The 20045-nt window shown below is 45.9% G+C and overlaps 2 protein-coding genes across 3 annotated transcripts; both read left to right on the top strand.

Annotated features, from left to right (window-relative positions):
* Window positions 1–1772: 1772 nt before the first annotated feature.
* Commd3 (COMM domain containing 3) lies at window positions 1773–5576 on the top strand. Of its 2 annotated transcripts, XM_085699026.2 has the most exons (8): window positions 1776–1957; window positions 3272–3383; window positions 3503–3566; window positions 3663–3697; window positions 4033–4093; window positions 4180–4236; window positions 4322–4381; window positions 5247–5576. In XM_085699026.2, exons 1-8 carry the CDS (start codon window positions 1819–1821, stop codon window positions 5304–5306), a joined length of 588 nt encoding a protein of 195 aa, XP_085555152.1. In that variant the 5' UTR covers window positions 1776–1818; the 3' UTR covers window positions 5307–5576. The 2 variants fall into 2 exon arrangements, with proteins under 2 accessions (XP_085555153.1, XP_085555152.1); XM_085699027.2 differs by lacking the exons at window positions 3663–3697; window positions 4033–4093 and having other exon boundaries at window positions 1773–1957.
* A 737-nt stretch (window positions 5577–6313) lies between these two features.
* On the top strand, window positions 6314–16001 carry Bmi1 (BMI1 proto-oncogene, polycomb ring finger). The gene is made up of 10 exons (XM_085699025.2): window positions 6314–6805; window positions 11140–11270; window positions 11575–11671; window positions 12181–12236; window positions 12326–12376; window positions 12523–12631; window positions 12711–12750; window positions 13030–13128; window positions 13334–13414; window positions 13502–16001. Exons 2-10 carry the CDS (start codon window positions 11159–11161, stop codon window positions 13829–13831), a joined length of 975 nt encoding a protein of 324 aa, XP_085555151.1. The 5' UTR covers window positions 6314–6805; window positions 11140–11158; the 3' UTR covers window positions 13832–16001.
* Window positions 16002–20045: the final 4044 nt, after the last annotated feature.

Below are 20045 nucleotides of genomic sequence, written 5' to 3'. Positions count from 1 at the left end.
TGGAAATGGAACCATTTTGGGGGCCTAATGCATGAATCTATTTAGAGAGAAGAGACACACAATCTAGCACTGGCACGTGGGCAGGAGGGTGATGTGAGGCGTCAGGGGAGACAACTTCTGTGAGTTTCTTAGCTTTGCCACTTCGGCCACGTGTTTGCTACTCTTTTCAACAACAGCATTTTAGAAGCCCATGCTCACGCATTCATCTTTCCACTTTTGATTCTAGTCTATGATCAGAGCTATCAGCTCTAATTCTATTTGAATGGTAACACTCGGTGGTCATAAAATGTGTAATAAACAGAATGTTTCCGTGTTGTTAATATTAACACATAGATGGTTCTGCCCTGTAAAATCAAGTTATCTCGAAATTTTTCGACTGACATTTTATGAGGGTGCAGAATTTAAAAAGAATAGAGACGTGGAAAGAAAAAAGGGCACAATTAACACGTGTTTGTTTCATAAGAACCCTAAGGGGACTTCTAAGCCTTCCCCCGCTGTGTTCTCACCTGGAGACGACTGCTGCTTTCAAAGGGCTGAGCAGCGCTATTCGGCTTGTTGGAGGCTAAAACATTCCACTTGCGTCCTGTTACTGTGAAGAGGGGTACTCTCCACACGTCGGTGAGTCGTGGCATATTGACTTCATTCATTAATAATAACCTTTCCCCCACAAATAGGCACCGAAATTAGGGCAAGTAAGAGTGTTTCATGTTGAATTTGACGTTATGTGTTATTTCTCCGGAAGAGTAAAACACGTTCCTTGTTCCATGGTCCTATCCTCCATCCTTCAAAAACTGCATTTTTTTTTAAGTTTTAAAACTCTCTTGATAAAAAAAAGAAAAGCCTAATGTATTTTTACTTCGTGGTTTTCTTTACAAAGAACTATTCTTGTTCTCCTAAGCCAACTTCGTAGTTTAAAAAAAAAGGGGTGGGGGGTGGAGGGGAGTTAAACTTTATACAGGATTTGTCTTTGAAGTTATGGGTATCTGAAAAGGTAATTCATTTCTGCTGAAGATCTTGCCGTTCCTAACCGTACTTTACTAAGATAACTATCTCATGTATATTATGAAGACTCTACTGAGTAATTAAAGCCACGGACGTAATAAGTTTAGGAGCACAGAATTTATATGACAGAGTGCGTTTGAAAGATATTTATATGAAGTAGCATATAAAAATTTTAATAATCCTGTCAAATATGTTCATGAATAATTTATTAATCTGTCAATTGTTAAGTACGCCGCGCTCACACCCGCTCTTTATGCCTGTGTCTCCGTGCACATAACACAGGAATCTATTGCCATATTTCTGAAATGACAAAGACGAGGTAAAATTGGTATATTTAGCTGTCTACAGCCCCACAAAAGGGCAGCGCTGCGGGTTAGGTTGGCGAGTAACACAGGCACGTAGTCTCCCGCTGTCCCCGCTTCTGGCCGCGGTGGCGGTGGTGGATTCCAGCGCCACCCAGCTCCGGGCCCCTTGGGGACAGAGCGGGTGCGGTTCCAGGTGAGCGCCAAGCGCGTCCAATGGGCGTCCTCGGTCGCCGAGGCCGAGGCCGAGGCCAGCGGCTCCAACAGAGTAGGAAAGGCCAGGGCGCCCGGGGCAAGGCCCGCAGAGTAGTCGAGGCCGATAGGCCCAGGCGCCGCCCGAGCTTGGCCCGAACCCTCCCGAACCTCCCCGAGCCGCCTCCCGAACCTCCCCGAACCGTCCCGAGCCGTCGCCGAACCTCCCCGAGTCGCCCGGCCGCGAGCGCGCGCGACCGATCAGCTGGGCGCGCGTCGCGAGTCACGTGGTGCGCATGTCGAAGGTCACGGCGCGCTCACAATGGAGCTCTCCGAGTATGTGCAGAGAGGCTTCCAGACGCTGGCGGATCCCGGCTCCTTTGACTCCAACGCCTTCGCGCTTCTCCTCCGGGCGGCTTTCCAGAGCCTGCTGGACGCCCGGGCGGACGAGGCCGCGCTAGGTAAGCGGCTCGCCCGCCGCCGTGGCCTGGGCGGAGGGGCGCCCGGCAGAGCCGCCAGCCCGGCGCCGTGGGCACAGCCCCGGCCCCGGCAAGTCCCCGGGCTTCGCCCGGCACTCGGCCCGAGTGTGGGGACCCAAGCGGGCCCTGAGAGCCCTTTTGCCCCTGCAGGTCACCTGCAGGCGGCCGGCTCCACGCTCCTGGCCTGGTTTTCCTGCCAGTCTCTTTGTTCCTTTGTAAAACCGCCTTCAAGTCTTGTTTGTGGCCTAAATGTGTGGGGTTTTCAGCCTTCTCGGAGCTGCGGCTGTTTTGACACTTGGACTTCAACTGTGGAGGTCCTGTGATTCAGGCTCCCTCGGCTGGACTAGAGGGGGTTGAAAAGGGTCTGTTTCGGCTGGGTCAAACAGCATTGACATTTTCCACCTAGAGAACACCTCCGGATCCTGCGATCACTGCAACACTGAAGTTGTGTGTTAAATCCAGGTTTTTCTCCCAGAACCTTCAAGTAGGGCGCATAATGTTTTTTTGTTCTGCAGCGGTTACCAGGAAGAGAGACAGTTTTAAATGTCTGTCTGATCGCATAATGCCGTTGTCATGGATAAGAGCGTACTTTAAGACAAATCACTTCTAGGTTATTTCCTTAAATGTATCAACACAATTCAGATCTGTTGTGTCTGTCCCCCGCCCCCCCACCCCCGGTTTCATACTCGACACTTGGACAAAAAGTATGAAAGTGGAAGCTGTTCTTCAAGCAAAAAATAGTAACCACCACCTGGGTTAATCTCGGAGAGGGGTGTGTGTGTGTGTGTGTGTGTGTGTGTGTGTGTGTGTGTGGGAGAGAGAGAGAGAGAGAGAGAGAGAGAGAGAGAGAGAGAGAGAGAGAGAAATAGTGCGATTTTGAAATTTCTGTTGTACATTCTAATGTATGCTACTTTCCTGTCAAGCTTTTTTGGTGTATTTATGTTCACGGAACCAATTACTCTTAAAATGTCATTTTTTTGAAAATCGTTCATTTTGAAATTTACATTATGTAAACTACCTTTACTTTCAGTCCATCCAGCAACCACTGTCCTTTTTCTTTGAGGCCTGGTATTTTTTAAAATATTGGGATAAAAATAAAAGGTGATGAAAAGAGATTGACAGCACATTATTGATGTATTCTGTTTATTGTTGTGCACCTGACCTTGTTCATCCCATTCATTTACGGTTGAATTTTTGTTATCTTTCTTCAAAGGAAGCTTTACCCAAACCAAAATAATCCCTCTTAGGAACAGGGGTCTAAAGAATTTGTAATCATTAGCAGTTAATTTATTTTAGATCACCCAGGCTTGAAACACATCGACCCCGTGGTTTTAAAGCATTGCCATGCAGCTGCTGCAACTTACATACTGGAGGCAGGAAAGCACCGAGTTGACAAATCCACTCTAAGGTACAGGCTTTATCTAAATGCCCATTTACTTTGAAAGTGGTATCTTTGCGATTGTAACGTCAATCAGTTTTTAAAGACAGAGACTAAAACCTTGGTTTCCCCCTCCCCCCCCAACCCAGCACTTACCTAGAAGACTGTAAATTTGACCAGGATCGGATAGAAATATTTTGTACGGAATATCAGGTTACGTACTTTAAACTTTTAAATTAGCAATTAGTCCCCTTTGCTCTGCTCTTGTTTGCAAAAACGTGTTTTCTTTCTTTTTTTCCCCTTCCCCAGAATAATAAGAATTCTCTTGAAACCCTGCTGGGAAGGTAGGTACTGTATTAGGTGACAAGCTGGGGCACTTTTCACTTGTGGGTAATGAATGGAGCATGCTGGTGTGAAACAAAACAGGGCCAAAAAACCTGGGATCCTGACCCAAAATAAAAGGGCCAAAGGGCATGTGGACCAGTTGAAGTCAGACTAATGTTTTTAAAGATAGAGCTTGATATAACCTTAGGTGCTTTTACTCTTTTGAATCTGAAGACGAAGTTGAGCAGAACTTTTAAGTTCAGAGTGGGATGAAGTGGGTTGAGGAGAGAAGACGTGGTTTAGTAGATACTGAAAGGTTTTCTGTAGACACTATAAAATTACCATTGTCTTTCAGTATAGGCAGAGCTCTCCCTCATATAACTGATGTTTCCTGGCGCTTGGAATATCAGATAAAGGTAAAGTTTAACAAACTCTCTGTAGAGGGATAAAGGGAACTTTTTTTTTTTTTTAGGTTAAATACGGGTGTTTTCTGTTGTTTTAGACTAATCAACTTCATAAGATGTATCGACCTGGATATTTGGTGACCTTAAATGTAGAGGTATGTACAGATCCTTGTCTACAAATTCCATGTGCAACAAAAGTTTTCATTTCCTTCAAATAAACAGCATTTTTTTCTTCCATAGAACAGTGACTCCCAGTCCCACCCAGAGATTAGCTTTAGTTGCAGCATGGAACAATTACAGGTACACTATCAGGGTCTCTGAATATGCTTTTTCCTGTTTGAGAACTGTAATCCACCTATCATCAGATAATGAAGGTTGGTTCAGGGTTTAATGACAAAGGGAGAATGGAAAGCAGAAATTTAACAGATTTTTTTAAAGTATTTTTAAAAAAGTATTTTTTGAAAGTATGATAGTAATATTTCCAATAGCATGTATTTGCTGTTTTCTCTAATTAAAACAGACTTCTCAGTATACTTTCCTTCAATTTGTCATGTGTCTGATTCAGCAAAACTGAGCAAAAGTAAGAACAAGGGTTTAAAATGCCTTTCACAAATTAATTTCCCAAAGTTGAATTTTGAAAGTTGTAGTTTTAAATTACTCTATAAAGGGAAAGTCACACAAGTTCTTAAAACTGTTTATATTGTTAATGTAAAACTGAAGAAATTGAATTTTCGTTGACAGATGGATATGACAACGAATTTCTTTCTTACCAGTTAAATAAAGTGAAGATCATCCCTGAAAATTTGATGAAATTGAATATTCCAGAGACATCTGCAGTCATTTTATTGTAAATATTAGCGAAATTTTAAAAGGTTAGAAAATGTGTGTGAATCAGAACCTTTCTTAGAGAAATTGAGACATGACTTAGATATTCTCTGGCTGCAAAAATTTTGTGAGAAATTCTCTTTTAATTAGAACTTGAATAGCAGATTCGAAGACAAGGTCCTGTGGGGAAAGAAAAGCGCTTCTTCTGATTTGCCAGCGGTTAAGCTCCGCTGTAAAGACTCGTTAGGTGTCCTTCCGACTTTTCTTCTTGCCGCTGTCTGCAAGTTGGGTGCTTCCTTACTTGTATCCCAAAATTGTGACATGAGTGTACATCTTTTAGGACTTGGTGGGAAAACTTAAGGATGCTTCAAAAAGCCTGGAAAGAGCAACTCAGCTGTAACTTGGGACCTCAGGAGCCCAGAGGAAAACCAGCCGCGCCTTGTCTCCTGCAGGACCGTGGGAGCTGGATGTCATTTTCAGGAGAAAAAGAGTGCCCTTTCGAAGTTACGACACCCATCAATTTTTGACACTTTTTTACACATGTGAAATGGTTAAGAGAGAAACTCTTAAGCATCTGAATTTTCAGTATTAACTTGCATTCCTTTCTGAGCGCTTACAAGCTCTATCAAAGTATCGGTCCCTGAATAAATAAAGTGGCGTTCCCACCGAAGGGCGGTATTCTGTCTGGAGTTTGTGTGCGAGTGACGACTGTGTGTGCGAAGCAGCTCCGACTGGCGCAGCCTCGGGACGCCCGCCTTCCCCGGGTTAGACGCCGCGGGAAAGGTGTGCGGGGAGCTGCGCTGGCAGCCGGGGCGGCCCGTTACCTGCTCTCGGCCCGCCCGACCCTGCGCGCGGAGCCAGCCCGGCCGCTCCCCGCGCGCGCCTCTCCCCGGCCACCAGCGGGCGGGGCGGCCGCTGTTGTTTCCGCGGGCCTGAAACAGCGCAGGTTCGGCGGGGCCGAGCTGGGGCAGCGGCCGGGCGCCCCCGGCGGCGGGCCCCGCGGACGTGTGCGCCGCGAGCGGGAGACACGGTGGGGGCGGGGCGGGGCGGCGTGCGGGGCCGAGCGGGCCGCGCCGAGAGGAGAGGGCGGCGTGTGGCGCTGTGGAGAAATGCCGCCGTCGCGGCCGCGGCGCGCAGCAAGGGGAGGGGGCTGGGCGCGCGGCGCGCAGGGGAGGGGGCGGCCACGGGCCCGACTACACCGACACTAATTCCCAGGCCGCCCTTAAGGAATGAGGGGAGCACGTGACCCGGCGGGGGGCGGGGGGAGGGGGCGGGCGGACTCCGAGCCATTTTGGAGCCGGTGTCAGTTTCCACTCTGCCTTCAGCGGTGCATTTTTTTCCACCCTCCCCTCCCCCTCCTCATCCTTCCTCCCCTCCCCCGCCTCCCCGCCCGCACGCACACTCGGCGCCCCCAGCCCGCCCGCCTCCCCCACGCGAGTCTGAAATAATAATCGTAGTATTAAAGGCAGAGAGCGGGCGAGACAATGGGGAGGTTGGCGAGGGAGCCCCGCGCCGGCTTAGCAACACCTCCCAGCCCCGCAGAATAATACGGCTCGGCCCCTCCGCGCGCCCTCCCCCGAGCGCGGCCGGGAGGCGGCGGCTGCGCCGAGGAGGAGGAGAGGCCCCGAGGAGGCGGCGGCGGAGGCCGCGCGGAGGCGGAGGAGGCCGCGCGGGAGGAGGAGGCCGCAGCGCGCAAGCAGGAGGCCGGCGGAGGAGCGGCATGAGCCGAGCGCGGCGGCCGCGGCTGCTCTCGGCCGCGCTCGGTGCCCATTGACAGCGGCGGCGGCAGCTCGCTCCAAGATGGCCGCTTGGCTCGCATTCATTTTCTGCTGAACGACTTTTAACTTTCATTGTCTTTTCCGCCCGCTCCGATAGCCTCGCGCCGGCCGCTCTTTCCGGGTACGTAGGAGGCGAGGCGCCGGCGGGCCGTGGCCGGGGACTGGTGGGGGTCGGGGCGGTATGGGGGGGGGCGGCGGAGCTGACAGCGTGGGCAACCGGCCCGCGCCCCGCGCCCGCGCCCGCGCGCCCGCCACCTCCCGCGGCGCCGGACGCCCCGCAGCCCGCACCAGCGCCGCCCGGCCGCGCTCCAGTCGCTCCAGCCGCCGCCCGCGCCCGGCCGCGCCGCGCCGCCCCACGTTTTAGTTCCCCGCTCCCCCGAGCGCCCCCCGGCACCCTCACGCCGCACATGGTCCCAGAGAGCGGCACTTGTGTCTTCAGCCTGCGCGGCTCCCGCGGCCGCTGCGCCCTTTGTTGAGAGGTAGACTTTGCTGAAATGGGGACGGGATCCTGAGATCGGGCGCTGCCTGGGTCCAGTGTCTTCCCTCCTCACCCGAAGAAAGGGCTCTGGAGGTCTTTGAACCTCCAGGGAACGCCCCCATTTTATAGGGATGGGTACTGTGGGGGGCAGCGATCCCGACGAGGTGGGTGTTAGGCTGGGGAGAGCCCGGACAAAAATGTTATTAACTTAAGTTGGAGGGACACTTGTGTGAAATTGGATGGCTGGTAAGATGGCGGTTCCCAGTTGTTTCCAAGGTCTTGTGCATTTGTGTTGGAAAGGGTAAAGTTTTCAAGGTGTTATTTGTTGGGAGTCTTGGACAGGGGTACCATACGTACTTGGGGCGAGCTCTCCAGGAGGTGGGCATTTCAAATTTAGAGCTTTGTTTTGGCGTGAAGAAGGCGACTGGTCGTTAGCCTCGCGGAAGGCTTCCTTTCTCTGTCCACTTCTTTCCCCCCTTTTTTCTTCTTTTCCTTCGAAGACACTACAACTTTGCCCTGTTCTGTGGGATGCGCAGAGACTCGTGGCTTAGGTCCACTGTGTTTTATAGATTTTACTAAATGTCAGCATAGGTCATGTAGTAAGGGGATGCTTTGGGGAAGGAGTACTAACGCATTGATTGCTTATGTTTACGTAGTCATTTGGACTTGACAGCACTGGAGCGTGATCTTTTCCCCAGAGCTTTACAGTTAATAATTGGAAATAAACAAGGAGAGAGACTTTGATCATTCCCAATTGCAATAAAAGGATTTAGTGGGCTTAGTGGTCACGGTTCAATATCTGAAAGAGAATTGACTGTTAACCCCTTCCCTTAAAGTAGGCAAAATTTCGGGCATATTTACCCAAATGCAGATGTATGATGTTAGCTCAACCCATTTTTATAGGAGACACCCCCCAACCTTTGGAAACGCATTGTAAAACGTAGTAAAGACTTGATACTAAAGGATGTAAATTGTTGACGCCATGTGTGTAACCAAGTTGTGAGACTATGTAGTAACATTGAGTCTTAAATAGACGAGTGACAGAATTTCTCAGAGGTTGATTTTTTCATATATATATATATATATATATATATATATATATATATATACCAGTTCATTACCATATATCTCCTACTAAAGTGCAGTATTTGAAATTACCTACCAGGGCAAATCATACTCTTGTAATAATAACTTTAAATCTACATAAAAGATTGTGTATGCATGTGTAGACACTCAAATATGGTCACATACAAACTTTTGTAAGCCAAGTAAGCATTTAGATGTATTTGATAAGTCCATTAAAGCTCCATCTCTGAGTTCTTGGATGTATGTTAAGTATCCTAATAGGCAAAGTTCTCTCGTGAGTCGTCACCTCCAACTTTCCCCTCCTGGCATTTGAGCAGTGAGCCCCCAAAGGGATTATGGAGTTCATTTGCATTTCTTAGGTTGCAGTCATCAAACTGATTGTTACCATAAGAGCTTGCTTCTGTTTTCCGTCATTTTGACCTTACTGGTGTTAGGCCTCCAACTAAAAACTGACAGCTCCTACTGAGTAAGCTATAAAGGCATGTTTTAACTATTGAGTATTTTCAGCGTTGTATGCTTGTTGTATTTTTACTGGCTTACAGGCAGTTTCTCTGGTGCAAGAGATTGTTTCTTAAGTTTTTACCAAGCATTCCAGAAAGTCAGTACTATCCAGTAAGATAAAAATGGTGAAGAATTGAGGTTTGTATCAATAGCAAAGTGATAATTGATAAGTACTGTGAATGGTTATAGGAAAAGGGGCCAGATTATTTTCAACTGAGGTAAGAGAGTTGCATGAATTCCAATTTAAGGTGAATTTGAGAACCTTTAGTCAAGTTCGTGTGCCTGAAATGTTCCAAGGTAATTAGTGATCACCTTCTATTGAGGCTCGAGTGTTCTTTGAGTGTATTTGTACTTAGGTAATAGAATGTGCCTTGTGTAACATGGTGAACCTATGATGCCTGCTTTGTAGGATGTGCTTTCTTGCCTAGGCAGAGTATCAGCCTCGCTGGCCATCTTTCTAGGAAAGCCCCTGTGGTCTCACCAGGAGAATGTCCTTTGAGCAGTAGGCAGGGGATCTTTAATCACCAAGCATTTGGATCTTGCCTCTGTTTAGAGATATGATTCCACCCACACCTTCTCTACTACTTAGATCCGTGCTATTTGTTGACAGTATTCTAAACAAGTAATAAAGTTGCTCTCTGGTTGAAGTCACTGACTGCCACCGAGCCACCTCCATAGAGAAGCTTGCTTTGTGTTTGGGCCATCTTTTAGGACTCTTGTTAGTTCCAGCCACTGGGGTAGGCTATTTTCCTCAACTGTATTAAAATTCCCTTAAAATTAAAGCCCCATTCCATTTTCCTACAAATTATGCAAGTTGCTAGATTTCCAATACAGACAGCTTTGAGGCTGTATTTCAGTCAGTGTAGAAAGGTCAACCTTGGCTAGAAGTCTGCAGTGAATGAAAGGGTAGTAATTGGAGCTACATCCCACAGCAGTACACTGGGTAATTGACTTCCCTGATTACTTTCTGCTATGACGTTGCTGACAGTTCTCAACTGTGAGTTTTCTAAAATGTATCTGTTGGGATTACCATTTCATCTTGTGAGTATTGTATGGAAGTTAGGTGAGAAAATAGCATTTGTTTTTCCCTTCCAATCTTTACCCTGCGTTTAGCTTTGGGAATGGGCTGGTCACATGGCTTTTTTACATGTTGTCACTATCCTACCCACTAAAGTACTTTTTCTTGCCTCCAGGGTAGTTTATTCAAACGGAGGTTTGTCCCTCCTCTTCTTGTAAAACGGATTTCAGGATTTAGCCCTTCCAAAAACTTTGCATGGCTCATCTGATCTACTGGAGGACTTATTAGAGAAGGGAGCCTTAGAGGTTCAGTTCAATAAACGTCTCTGCAACTCGAGTCTTGTCGGGTTGGAGCTAAGTGCACAGTTGGCAATTCTCAAAAGATCTCTAAGTGAAATTTCTGACGAAGTGATTGCTAACAGGACAGGCAGGGAAAAAAAAATCGGCAAGATAAAGTAGCTCTTCCCTCCCAATGGATATGGAAGAGTGTCTGCAATGACCGGTGCACTCTCTTTGGGGCTGGGACTAAGGTGGTGGTCACCCGAAGATCCGCACCCTACGACCCAGCCCCGCCCCTCCCCCGCACCCCGCCACCCCGCACGCCCGCAGAGGCTTGGCTTGGCCAGCTCCTCGCAGAGTTGCAGCGGTGGCCGGATGCCAAGTGTAAGTGTAAGTTGCTATGGAAACCCCAACAGAGGCGAGTTCCGAATCCGGAGCAAGACCTAGCCCGGGGCACCTCGGGATCCGCCCCTCACATCCCGCTGGTGTCCGCTGCGCCCAGGCCTCAGGAGAGGCCCACGAGGTGCTTCTGTTCTCGGCACCCAGTCCGGAAATGCCAGGGGTGCAGGAGGCAGCACCGAGTGCTTTCTCTTTGTGGGGCCTGAGCCCTGCCAGGTTCTGGTTGTTTGAGCCATCTGAAGAATCCCGAAGTTTTTGACTGGAGGACCTGCAGAAAATTCCACAGTAAATTCGGAGATTTAGATTAAGCCCTAGTGACTTGTAAATATCTGCGGGGACTGCATGGTGTCTGAAGAGTCGCATGGTGTTTGAGGAGTTGGAGGACAGATGGAAGAAAGAGACTTGAATCCACCCAGCTCCCAGCCCCCAGCCCAGACCTTTTCATCTCGCTCCAGGAATGACCTGAGAGGCCACAAGTAAATTTAGTTGGGTCCTTTTACACCATTTCGGTGGAGGTTATTCCGATCTCATTAGTAAATTCCTTCTGTGGAAAACGTTTGGAGAGTCCAGCTGTACAGTGTTAAACAAATTTTATGAACTACCCAGCGTTTTAGGGTATACAATTACTTAAGAATTGTGGAGATCATCTTGAGTCTCTTTCTTTGAATTATAGTCAATATTTTTGTGTTTTGCAGGATCTTTTATCAAGCAGAAATGCATCGAACAACCAGAATCAAGATCACTGAGCTAAATCCCCACCTAATGTGTGTACTTTGTGGAGGGTACTTCATTGATGCCACTACTATAATAGAATGTCTACATTCCTGTAAGTACACGGAAGCCTTCTTATGGCTGTATAGTTCACAGCCCATTCTGGATAATAAACTAGCAACATTCCCACATTCCTTGGAAATGTTAGCACACGGTGGGGTTTTCTTTCTCTTACATGTAGTGATTTGTTGCTGGTTTTGTTACAGTTAGGCAGTATGTAGTATTCATGGTTTCACTTTTTTACTTTGAGAAATACCTTTGTCATTTCCCATCCTTGAATTTTCAGTTCTGATACTATTAATGCTTGAACCTTTACCTTCCACACTTACAAAAAAAATTTTCTGTGTTCCTCTTTCTAGTCTGTAAAACATGTATTGTGCGTTACTTGGAGACCAGCAAATATTGTCCTATCTGTGATGTCCAAGTTCACAAAACTAGACCACTACTGAATATAAGGTAGGAAAATGATGACATTTCTTGGTGGTAATGGTTACTGGAATTGCATAATTCACAAGTAGGAAGGCATTCCTGGTTTTGCTTTGAAGGAAATTTATTTTTGAGTCTTAATCTGATAATGTGCTTTCTGGGGGATAGGACTTTAATTTCTTGCCATCCTAATGAAGACTATGTTTAGACAAAGCTCAGTATTATTCCCGTGTTCTAAGGTGTCTTTTCTGTCCTTTAAAACTAGTTTCCCTGTTTTGTGCATTGCCTTATTGATTTAATGATGGACAAGAATAATTTTCCAATGTTCCCATATTCCTTTCTGTGTTCTTAGTTAAATGACAGGCCACTTTCTTTGACTCAGTGGGTGTGAAGAACTACTACAGGGCCCTCACTGCTTCCTTACCAGTGTTCTTCTGCACTGTATCACAATCAGTAAAATAACCACAACACAAAAAAATACCAAAAATTTAAGAACATTGCTAGTTTTGCCATATTAATTGATTCTTACTCTTTTTCAGGTCAGATAAAACTCTTCAAGATATTGTATACAAACTAGTTCCAGGACTTTTCAAAAGTGAGTAGCTTGATTAAATGAATTAAAAAAAAATATTGGTTTTACCTGTTGTACCAAATTTCTGTATTTCCCCTTCCCACGCCCTTCAGATGAAATGAAGAGAAGAAGGGATTTCTATGCAGCTCATCCTTCAGCTGATGGTAAACTTTGGTGGGACAAGAGATATTTTATTTGGGGAGGAAAATTTATGAATAATTTATTGTGTCTACTCAAAATTATCCCTTCTATCCTCTTATATACGAAATACTCACTTTTTTAAAAATCAAATTTCAAAATGTCTTTATAGCTTCCAATGGCTCTAATGAAGACAGAGGAGAAGTTGCAGACGAGGACAAGCGAATTATAACTGATGATGAGATAATCAGCTTGTCCATTGAGTTCTTTGATCAGAGCAGGTAAGTCCTCCCGCAAATGTGCTCCATGGTCATGCAGTTATTAGATACTTTGTCTCACCAATCATTTTCTGTCTCTTAGGTCAGATCGGAAGGTAAACAAAGAGAAGTCTAAGGAGGAGGTATGTCCACATTACAAAACCACATGGGCCTTCTGTTCTCCATTTTATGTTATCCTTTACAATACTCTGGGGTCATGTGATGCTGTTAAATGGCCAAATAGTGTTGGAAATTTGTTGATTTAGTATTTTTAATAATAAATTCAAATTATATCTAGTTGAGAGTTTTATTGTTTTGGGTGTGGATGTTAGTACCTTTTATCATATTTAGGCAATTCAAACTTTCTTTTTATCTGAAGGTAGGAAATTGGGAGAAAATAATTTTTGTAAATGTGCTTCTAGGTGAATGATAGAAGATACTTGCGATGCCCAGCAGCAATGACCGTGATGCACTTGAGGAAGTTTCTCAGGAGTAAGATGGATATACCTAACACTTTCCAGGTGCCCGCCTCATGCATTTCATGTAGATTCTTCATTTTTTAATTTTTGGTTCTGTACCTTAAAAAGCAATACAAAGAAACCTTAAATTTGGTGGCAGAGATTAAGGTATCTCTTAAAATAGCTGGTAAAGATGCTTTTTAAAAACATTTTGGATTATATTTAGTTTGCCTTTTTGTCACTGAATACCTGAAATATACTTCCCTAGATTGATGTCATGTATGAAGAGGAACCTTTAAAGGATTACTATACACTAATGGACATTGCCTATATTTATACCTGGAGAAGAGTAAGTAGCTCTCTAGCCTTAGCTCATGTTGGCCAAATTCATGTAAACAATTGAGAGTGATAGCTCTTTTTCTTTTTAACTTTGTAGAATGGCCCACTTCCTTTGAAATACAGAGTTCGACCAACTTGTAAAAGAATGAAGATGAGTCACCAGAGAGATGGACTGACCAATGCTGGAGAGCTGGAAAGTGACTCTGGGAGTGACAAGGCCAGCAGCCCAGCAGGAGGTATTCCCTCCACCTCCTCCTGTCTGCCCAGCCCCAGTACTCCAGTGCAGTCTCCTCACCCACAGTTCCCTCACATTTCCAGTACCATGAATGGAACCAGCAACAGCCCCAGTGGTAATCACCAATCTTCCTTTGCCAGTAGACCTCGAAAATCATCAATAAATGGGTCATCAGCAACTTCATCTGGTTGAATCCTGAGACTGTTAAGGAAAAGATTTTTCAGCCCCTGATTTAGATACTTTCATCCATTACAGCTTTATAGATGCTAATACATGTGACTGTTGTCCAGTTTGCTTTCTTTTGTAGTGACATTAAATTTGGCCATAAGAGATGGACTAGATGTGATACATCATCATATGGATGTTAATGGAAAAGAAAGATTTTTTTCTGTAAAGAATTGGGTTTTGAGAAGGCAGGCAAGATTTTCTGTGTTAGAAAAGATGTGGAGTGGTTTCTGTGCCATTGTTGGGGTTTGGAAATGTTCTGCAGTAGAAACATTGGGCCATAGTTTGTTAATCCCAACTAATGCCTACATTACATTCTCTTTGATTGTTCTTGTTATTATGCTGTTTTGTGAACCTGTAGAAAACAAGTGCTTTTTATCTTGAAATTCAACAAATGGAAAGAATAAGCATAGAATAATGCATTCTATGTAGCCATGTCACTGTGAATAACAATTTCTTGCATATTTAGCCATTTTAATTCCTGTTTGATTTTTACTTCTCTGTTGCTACGCAAATGATCAAAGGAAACTTCAGTTTTACAATCTGTATGCCTAAAAAGCGGGTACTACCGTTTATTTTACTGACTTGTTTAAATGATTCGCTTTTGTAAGAATCAGATGGCATTATGCTTGTTGTACAATGCCATATTGGTATATGACATAACAGGAAACAGTATTGTATGATATATTTATAAATACTATAAAAAATATTGTGTTTCATGCATTCAAACACAGCTGTTAAAATTCTCCAAACTGGTTCGACCTTTGCAGTTACCCATAGTGCACCCTATGTTGAGGCTTACTTATCACCAGCACAGAATTTGTTTTAATGCTGATGACTAGTTTCAAATTCTTTTCCACTTAGAAGCAAATGGCAGATCATCATAGTTCTGGCTTTTCTCCAATAATACTTTAAAAATTAATGTTGCAGTAAAGAAAAATTTTAACCAAGGCAAATGGAAGTAGTGTTTTAATTTTCCATTGGTTAAAACAGAATTGTTTTTAAATACTACTATCACTGGAATTCTAAAATAGATTTTCAAGTCATCAAGCTGACTGCTGAAGGAAAGCATTTTATCTGCAATGATTTAGTGTATGTGGCATAATAATAATTTCAAATTTAAGAGTTGTCTTCATAGTTAATGAATCTGCCTTTTCTGTATTGTCTGGAAATAGAAGCAATTTATTATGAGTTTCTACAGGTATTTTTAAATAGAGTAAACATGTTGAATTTAAAATATGAATGACCCTACCAATTCTGTTTGCTTTGGTCGAACTTAGTGTGTTTCATCATCTATCAGTTTTTGTGAGGATGTTTATTCTATATGAATATTGTTTCATGTTTGTGTGGGAAATTGTAGCTAAGCATTTCATTGTCTCCAGTCTGCGAAAGAAGCACAATTCTATTGCTTTGTCTTATAGCCATTAAGTCATTACTTCTCCATATACTGCTGTTACTTCTGCTTTCTTTAAAGATTCAGTAAATGATGTTTTATGAAGCCACAAAATACATATATTTTTATTTTGACCTAAATTTGTACAGTCCTATTGTGTGTGTTGTTTCTAATTATAGATGTAAAATTAAATTTCATTTTTAATTGGAAAATTCAATAAAAGATATTCATTTAGAAAATAGCTATGATCTTTTATGAAAAAATTGCTATGAAAAGCACAATGTGCATACATTTTGGGAACCTGTAGTGGATTGCAAGAACTAAAGCCTAAGGAGAACATTGTTGTCTTCAAATGATGTTGCTAAGGTAAATGCTTTGTTGTATATTGCTTGAAAGCCCAATGAAAGATGTATCTGTTTATTTACAATCTTTGAAGCAAAAGTTACCAATGTTTGCCAATTTTTGGTGAATTTAACTCATTTTTCTAGGCTTTTCTCAAGGTTTTCATGATATTATCCAGGACAGAAGACATCTTGCCCTCTATGATGGACTTATTTCTGAAACTGCTTGTTAAAAATGTCAGAGGCACTTAAGGCTTACACAGCAGTGTGTCCATACTTGAAAACACTTCCATTTATTGTATCTGGGAAGAGGCTTTTTACCCTTACTCAATTTGAAAATTGCTTAAGCTTAAAAGATATTTCAGTCAAAAATTGTCTTTTAATAAAACAACAGAAAGATGAATCGTGGTTTGCTTCTTAAATGACTAGTCATTATTGCTCTTACCATTGAGATTTAAAACCTTTGCCAAGTTACCACTTTAAAAACCTTCACCTTAAGAAAGTGAAATCTGTTGAATCTCCTAAGTTTGTAATTTACCAAATGAGGGTACACGATACATGAAAAGCTGGTTTTAAAGTTTGACTTTTTATCCCGTGTATTCTAGAATCCTAGAATACAAAGTTAACCAAGTGGTCTATAGAAAATGCCTAAATTGATCCCACAGATACTTAGCTTAAAGGTAGAAAGAGAAATGGGGCCCTGCTGCTGTTGTGTAAATAGTGATCTATCTTGCTTTTACACATGCATAACACTTTCCAAGTACTTTTTACCTCCTAAATTGCCGGCCGTTAATTGCAGAGTAGAAAAGGGTTGCCCTTCGGTTGACTTAACTAGTTAAGCACATTGCTTCATTTCCATAGGCGTCTGTTCAGAAGGTAGTTTCTCAAGAAGTAAAACACAAGAGCAAACTGCTAGGACCTTTCCTTCATCTTTTCCTATTTCCCCAAGGTTTGAAATTAAACTACCAATGATGTCTTTCATTACACTGTAATGTTGGTGAGGGCCTATCAAAAACAAGGTTTTTTTCTTCTGAAGCCTATAACAGGAACTTAAATACTCACATGAACTACTCACTACTTGCACCGATCAGCAAGAAATGAAGATGTATGATCTTTTTATGTACTCTATAGCGTTTAGATGGAATAGGATTCAGAAGCACTCTACACCAAGAAATCAGCATCCTGGGGTGAAGGAAGTTGTTTTGCTTTTCTCTTTGTACTCTAAAGGTTTAGTATACCCTTTTCCTCCTATTGCACCAGGAATGACAGAAGTTCTAATGATGCTTCCATGAGAGATTGAAACTAACAAAAAAGGTTCTTAATCAAATTACCTTTAAAATAACAGGACTTCCATCATGTTAGATCACTGCATCTTCTAACACCACACACCTCAAAAATTGCATATCCCTTTAAGACACCTAAAAGAATGGGATCACAGACCGCCTACTCTAATGTAAAGCTCTTGAGTTAGATACATATATATCTTTTAAGGAAGTCTCTTCCTATATAAAATGAACAGTACAACAGGTGGCTGTTTCCAAAACGACCTAAAAAAAAAATCCCGACTCCTGAAACAACTCCTCCAAAAAAGAATCCCGTGAATTCAAATGGGACAAGGAAGAGAGAGAAGTTATCACACATTCCAGCCAGTAAACATGGCCTGAGAAACAGTCCCGTGGAATCCTTGAACCAGAGAATCGCCCTGCAAATCTCAAGATCACCAGTTTTGATTATGAAAGTCTCAGAAAAATGTTTACACAGTCTAGTGTTTCCTGTTTCCGCAGTTAATTTTTAAAACGTTTTTTTCTTTTGGTTCCTTAAACGGATTTCCTTTATTTGCATCAGTTTCTTTTTCTTAGTATGTCATTTCTGGAGGTCTTTGTCACACGGAGAACCTCACTATAACCGTCTTCACCAAGACGACGCCGCCAGAAATCATTTATCATTCCAGGGACCTTACAGGTTTTCTTAAATGTTCAAGTGGAAAACTCATCCCGAAATCTCATTGAGCCCTTTGAAGGAATAGTAAAGCACTCAGTAAAAACTCGAGTGGAATTACCTTTTTTTCTGACCCTCGCCATCAAAATAGTACTTCCGAAGATTATCAGAATTTTTTTTTAAAGCTCGTGTTCCCTTAGTCACCTACATGTCAATAAAAATATCCCTGCTTGCTATCAATTTTGGGCCATCATAAAACCCCAACTTCAAAATGTACATGATTTCAAGGTTCAGGCAGGTTGGAAGCTCTCCAAGTCGGTCCCATGTCAGCTAGAACCCAAGGTGATAGGAGCGACTTGACTTAGAAAGCTTTGGACCAAGGTAAGAGGGGAACGCGTCAAAAATTGAGTGCTGCAGATTGAATCTTCCGTCTAAACGACCCAGAAACCAGGGAAGATAGTCCAACAAAGGCCAACAGTTGGGGAAAATAAAGCCGGTGACCAGGGTGATTGTCTGGGTTGGCGCACCTGTTTAATAATAATAATGATGAAAGTTTCCAGTGCGAGGTGGGAAGGAGCGGGACACCTGAGGAAATAACCTCGCTTGGACGGCAGAGCTGCCTTCCTGGTCAGGAGCAGGTTAGGAGAAAGCGTCCTCGTCCTCCTCTTAGTTTTACCGGTGAGCAGCAGCACGCGCTCCAGGTCCGAGCCAAGCCGCGCCGCGCGCTCCGCCTCTCCCCGCGCGAGCACAGGCCGCGAGGAACCGGGAGGCCATTTTGCGCGTGCGCCGCTCGCCTCGCGCCGCCCTCGGCTCTGCGGACGCCGCTCCCGCCAAATTTAAAAGCGAGGTTGTCAGGCCCCACCGGGCCCGGAGGCCGATGGATACTGCAGGCTTGAAGAAGCGGAGCCCGGGGGCGAGAGGCGGCCACCGCCGGGCTGCTGCCACTGCCGGGTTGCAGCCTCCGGACACGGCTCCTTCTCCGAGGCCGTCCACTCCCCGGCAGCGCGCGGTCACCGAGGCGCGAGGCCGAGCCGCAGAGTCCCGCGAGTCCCGCGTGGACTCGGCCTTTAACCCGAGGTTTCGTGATAATCGCGTCTTTGTCCTCCTCCTCTCTACTCGCTTCTGTCCCAGCGCCCTTTTCCCTTCACCTTGGAGCTGTCCTTGCAGCTTGCAGTCCGGGTTTTGGTGGGTGGTTGGAAGCAGAGCTAACGCGAAACTGCCGAGGTCCCCGCAAGTGACCCGGAGGGAGGAGGAGAGCTCGCTGTCTCCAGCCTCCCGGGTGGGCGCCCGGATGGGAGGGCAACGTGGTGCGGGGCGAAGGATCGTCCAACGGGGTCCCCTCCCCTAAGTGGGTCGTGCAGCCAGGGAGCGCGGGGACACCGGGGCGTGAAGGCGCCAGCGCTTCTGTGACCGCAGGGAAGTGAAAGTGGCCTGCCACGGGCGACGCGGGCTGGCCGATCCCCTCTCAGTGCAGCGGGAACCGCCATTTGGTGACGGAGTTCGGCATTTCTGTAGCACGCTGTGTGGAACGTCACAACTGGCTCGCCCACGTGGCTCTGCTCTCAAAAATAAAATCCACACTCCCCTGCGTTTTAACGAAAGCAAATCCTCCCTCCAGCTTTCCTCTTTGGCCTCTGCAAGGCCCAGCCTGGCCTGGGGGCGGGGGGGGGGGGAACCTTCCCTCGGACCTTTGTACCCAGTACTGTCACTGTCCTCTGCCCAGCACGAAAGATCTTATTTCTCCGTTCGTAGAAAGGTGTCGTGGGCCCTGCCATTTCTCCTCCCCGCTCTCCCGCCTCACACCTCCGAGGCGTGAGAAGGGAAAATGCGAAGCCCTGCGGGGAAAGCGGCAACCCCGATGAGTGTCAGCCCGGGATGATGCGATCGGGAGCCACAGCCCTGGGTGCAGCCGGCGTTCTCCCACTCCCTCCCCCGTGGCGGCGCCTCGGGGGTCGACATCCAGACCCTCACGGCGAGAGTCGGCCACCGAGTGGAGAACAAAGGCCGACCCGCGCGCCACCCGGAGCCTGGTGGGGCTTGGCCGCAGGCAGCCACCTACGGAAGGCGCGGACACCGGGGCAGGCGCCCGGCGATCCGCAGGCTTTCAGACAGCCGGGCTTCGAGTTCGGCCTGCCGTGTTGCTTTCACAACATGATTTTGAGGCGCCAGGATTTTGAAGCTTGCTGGGCTGCGCTGCCGCCGAGCCAGAGGCCTCCGGCTCCAGGCCGAGCACAGCTGCGCTCGTAGGGGCGGAGGGCCTCGGGGAGCTGGCCGGGGCGACCGTCCTGTGGGCGCCATTGCCGTTTCCCTCGCCACCTTTCTTGGGCGGCTGCTGGCTGCGCTCGGCGGAGGCTCGGTTGCCAGTAGCAACCACACGACGGCTATTCGCAGCCCCGACCGTCGCCGCAGGCGCGGGGACCGCCGCCTCCTCGGACGCCTCTGGACTGAGCATTTGGACCTAGGGATGGCTTTTGGTGACAGCTCTCTTCCCCACCCGCGACCTCATTCT

This window comes from Myodes glareolus, chromosome 14 (assembly GCF_982192425.1).
Source record: "Myodes glareolus chromosome 14, mMyoGla1.1, whole genome shotgun sequence".
Lineage (NCBI taxonomy): Eukaryota > Metazoa > Chordata > Mammalia > Rodentia > Cricetidae > Myodes > Myodes glareolus.
This window is presented reverse-complemented; position numbering and strand designations above follow the sequence as displayed.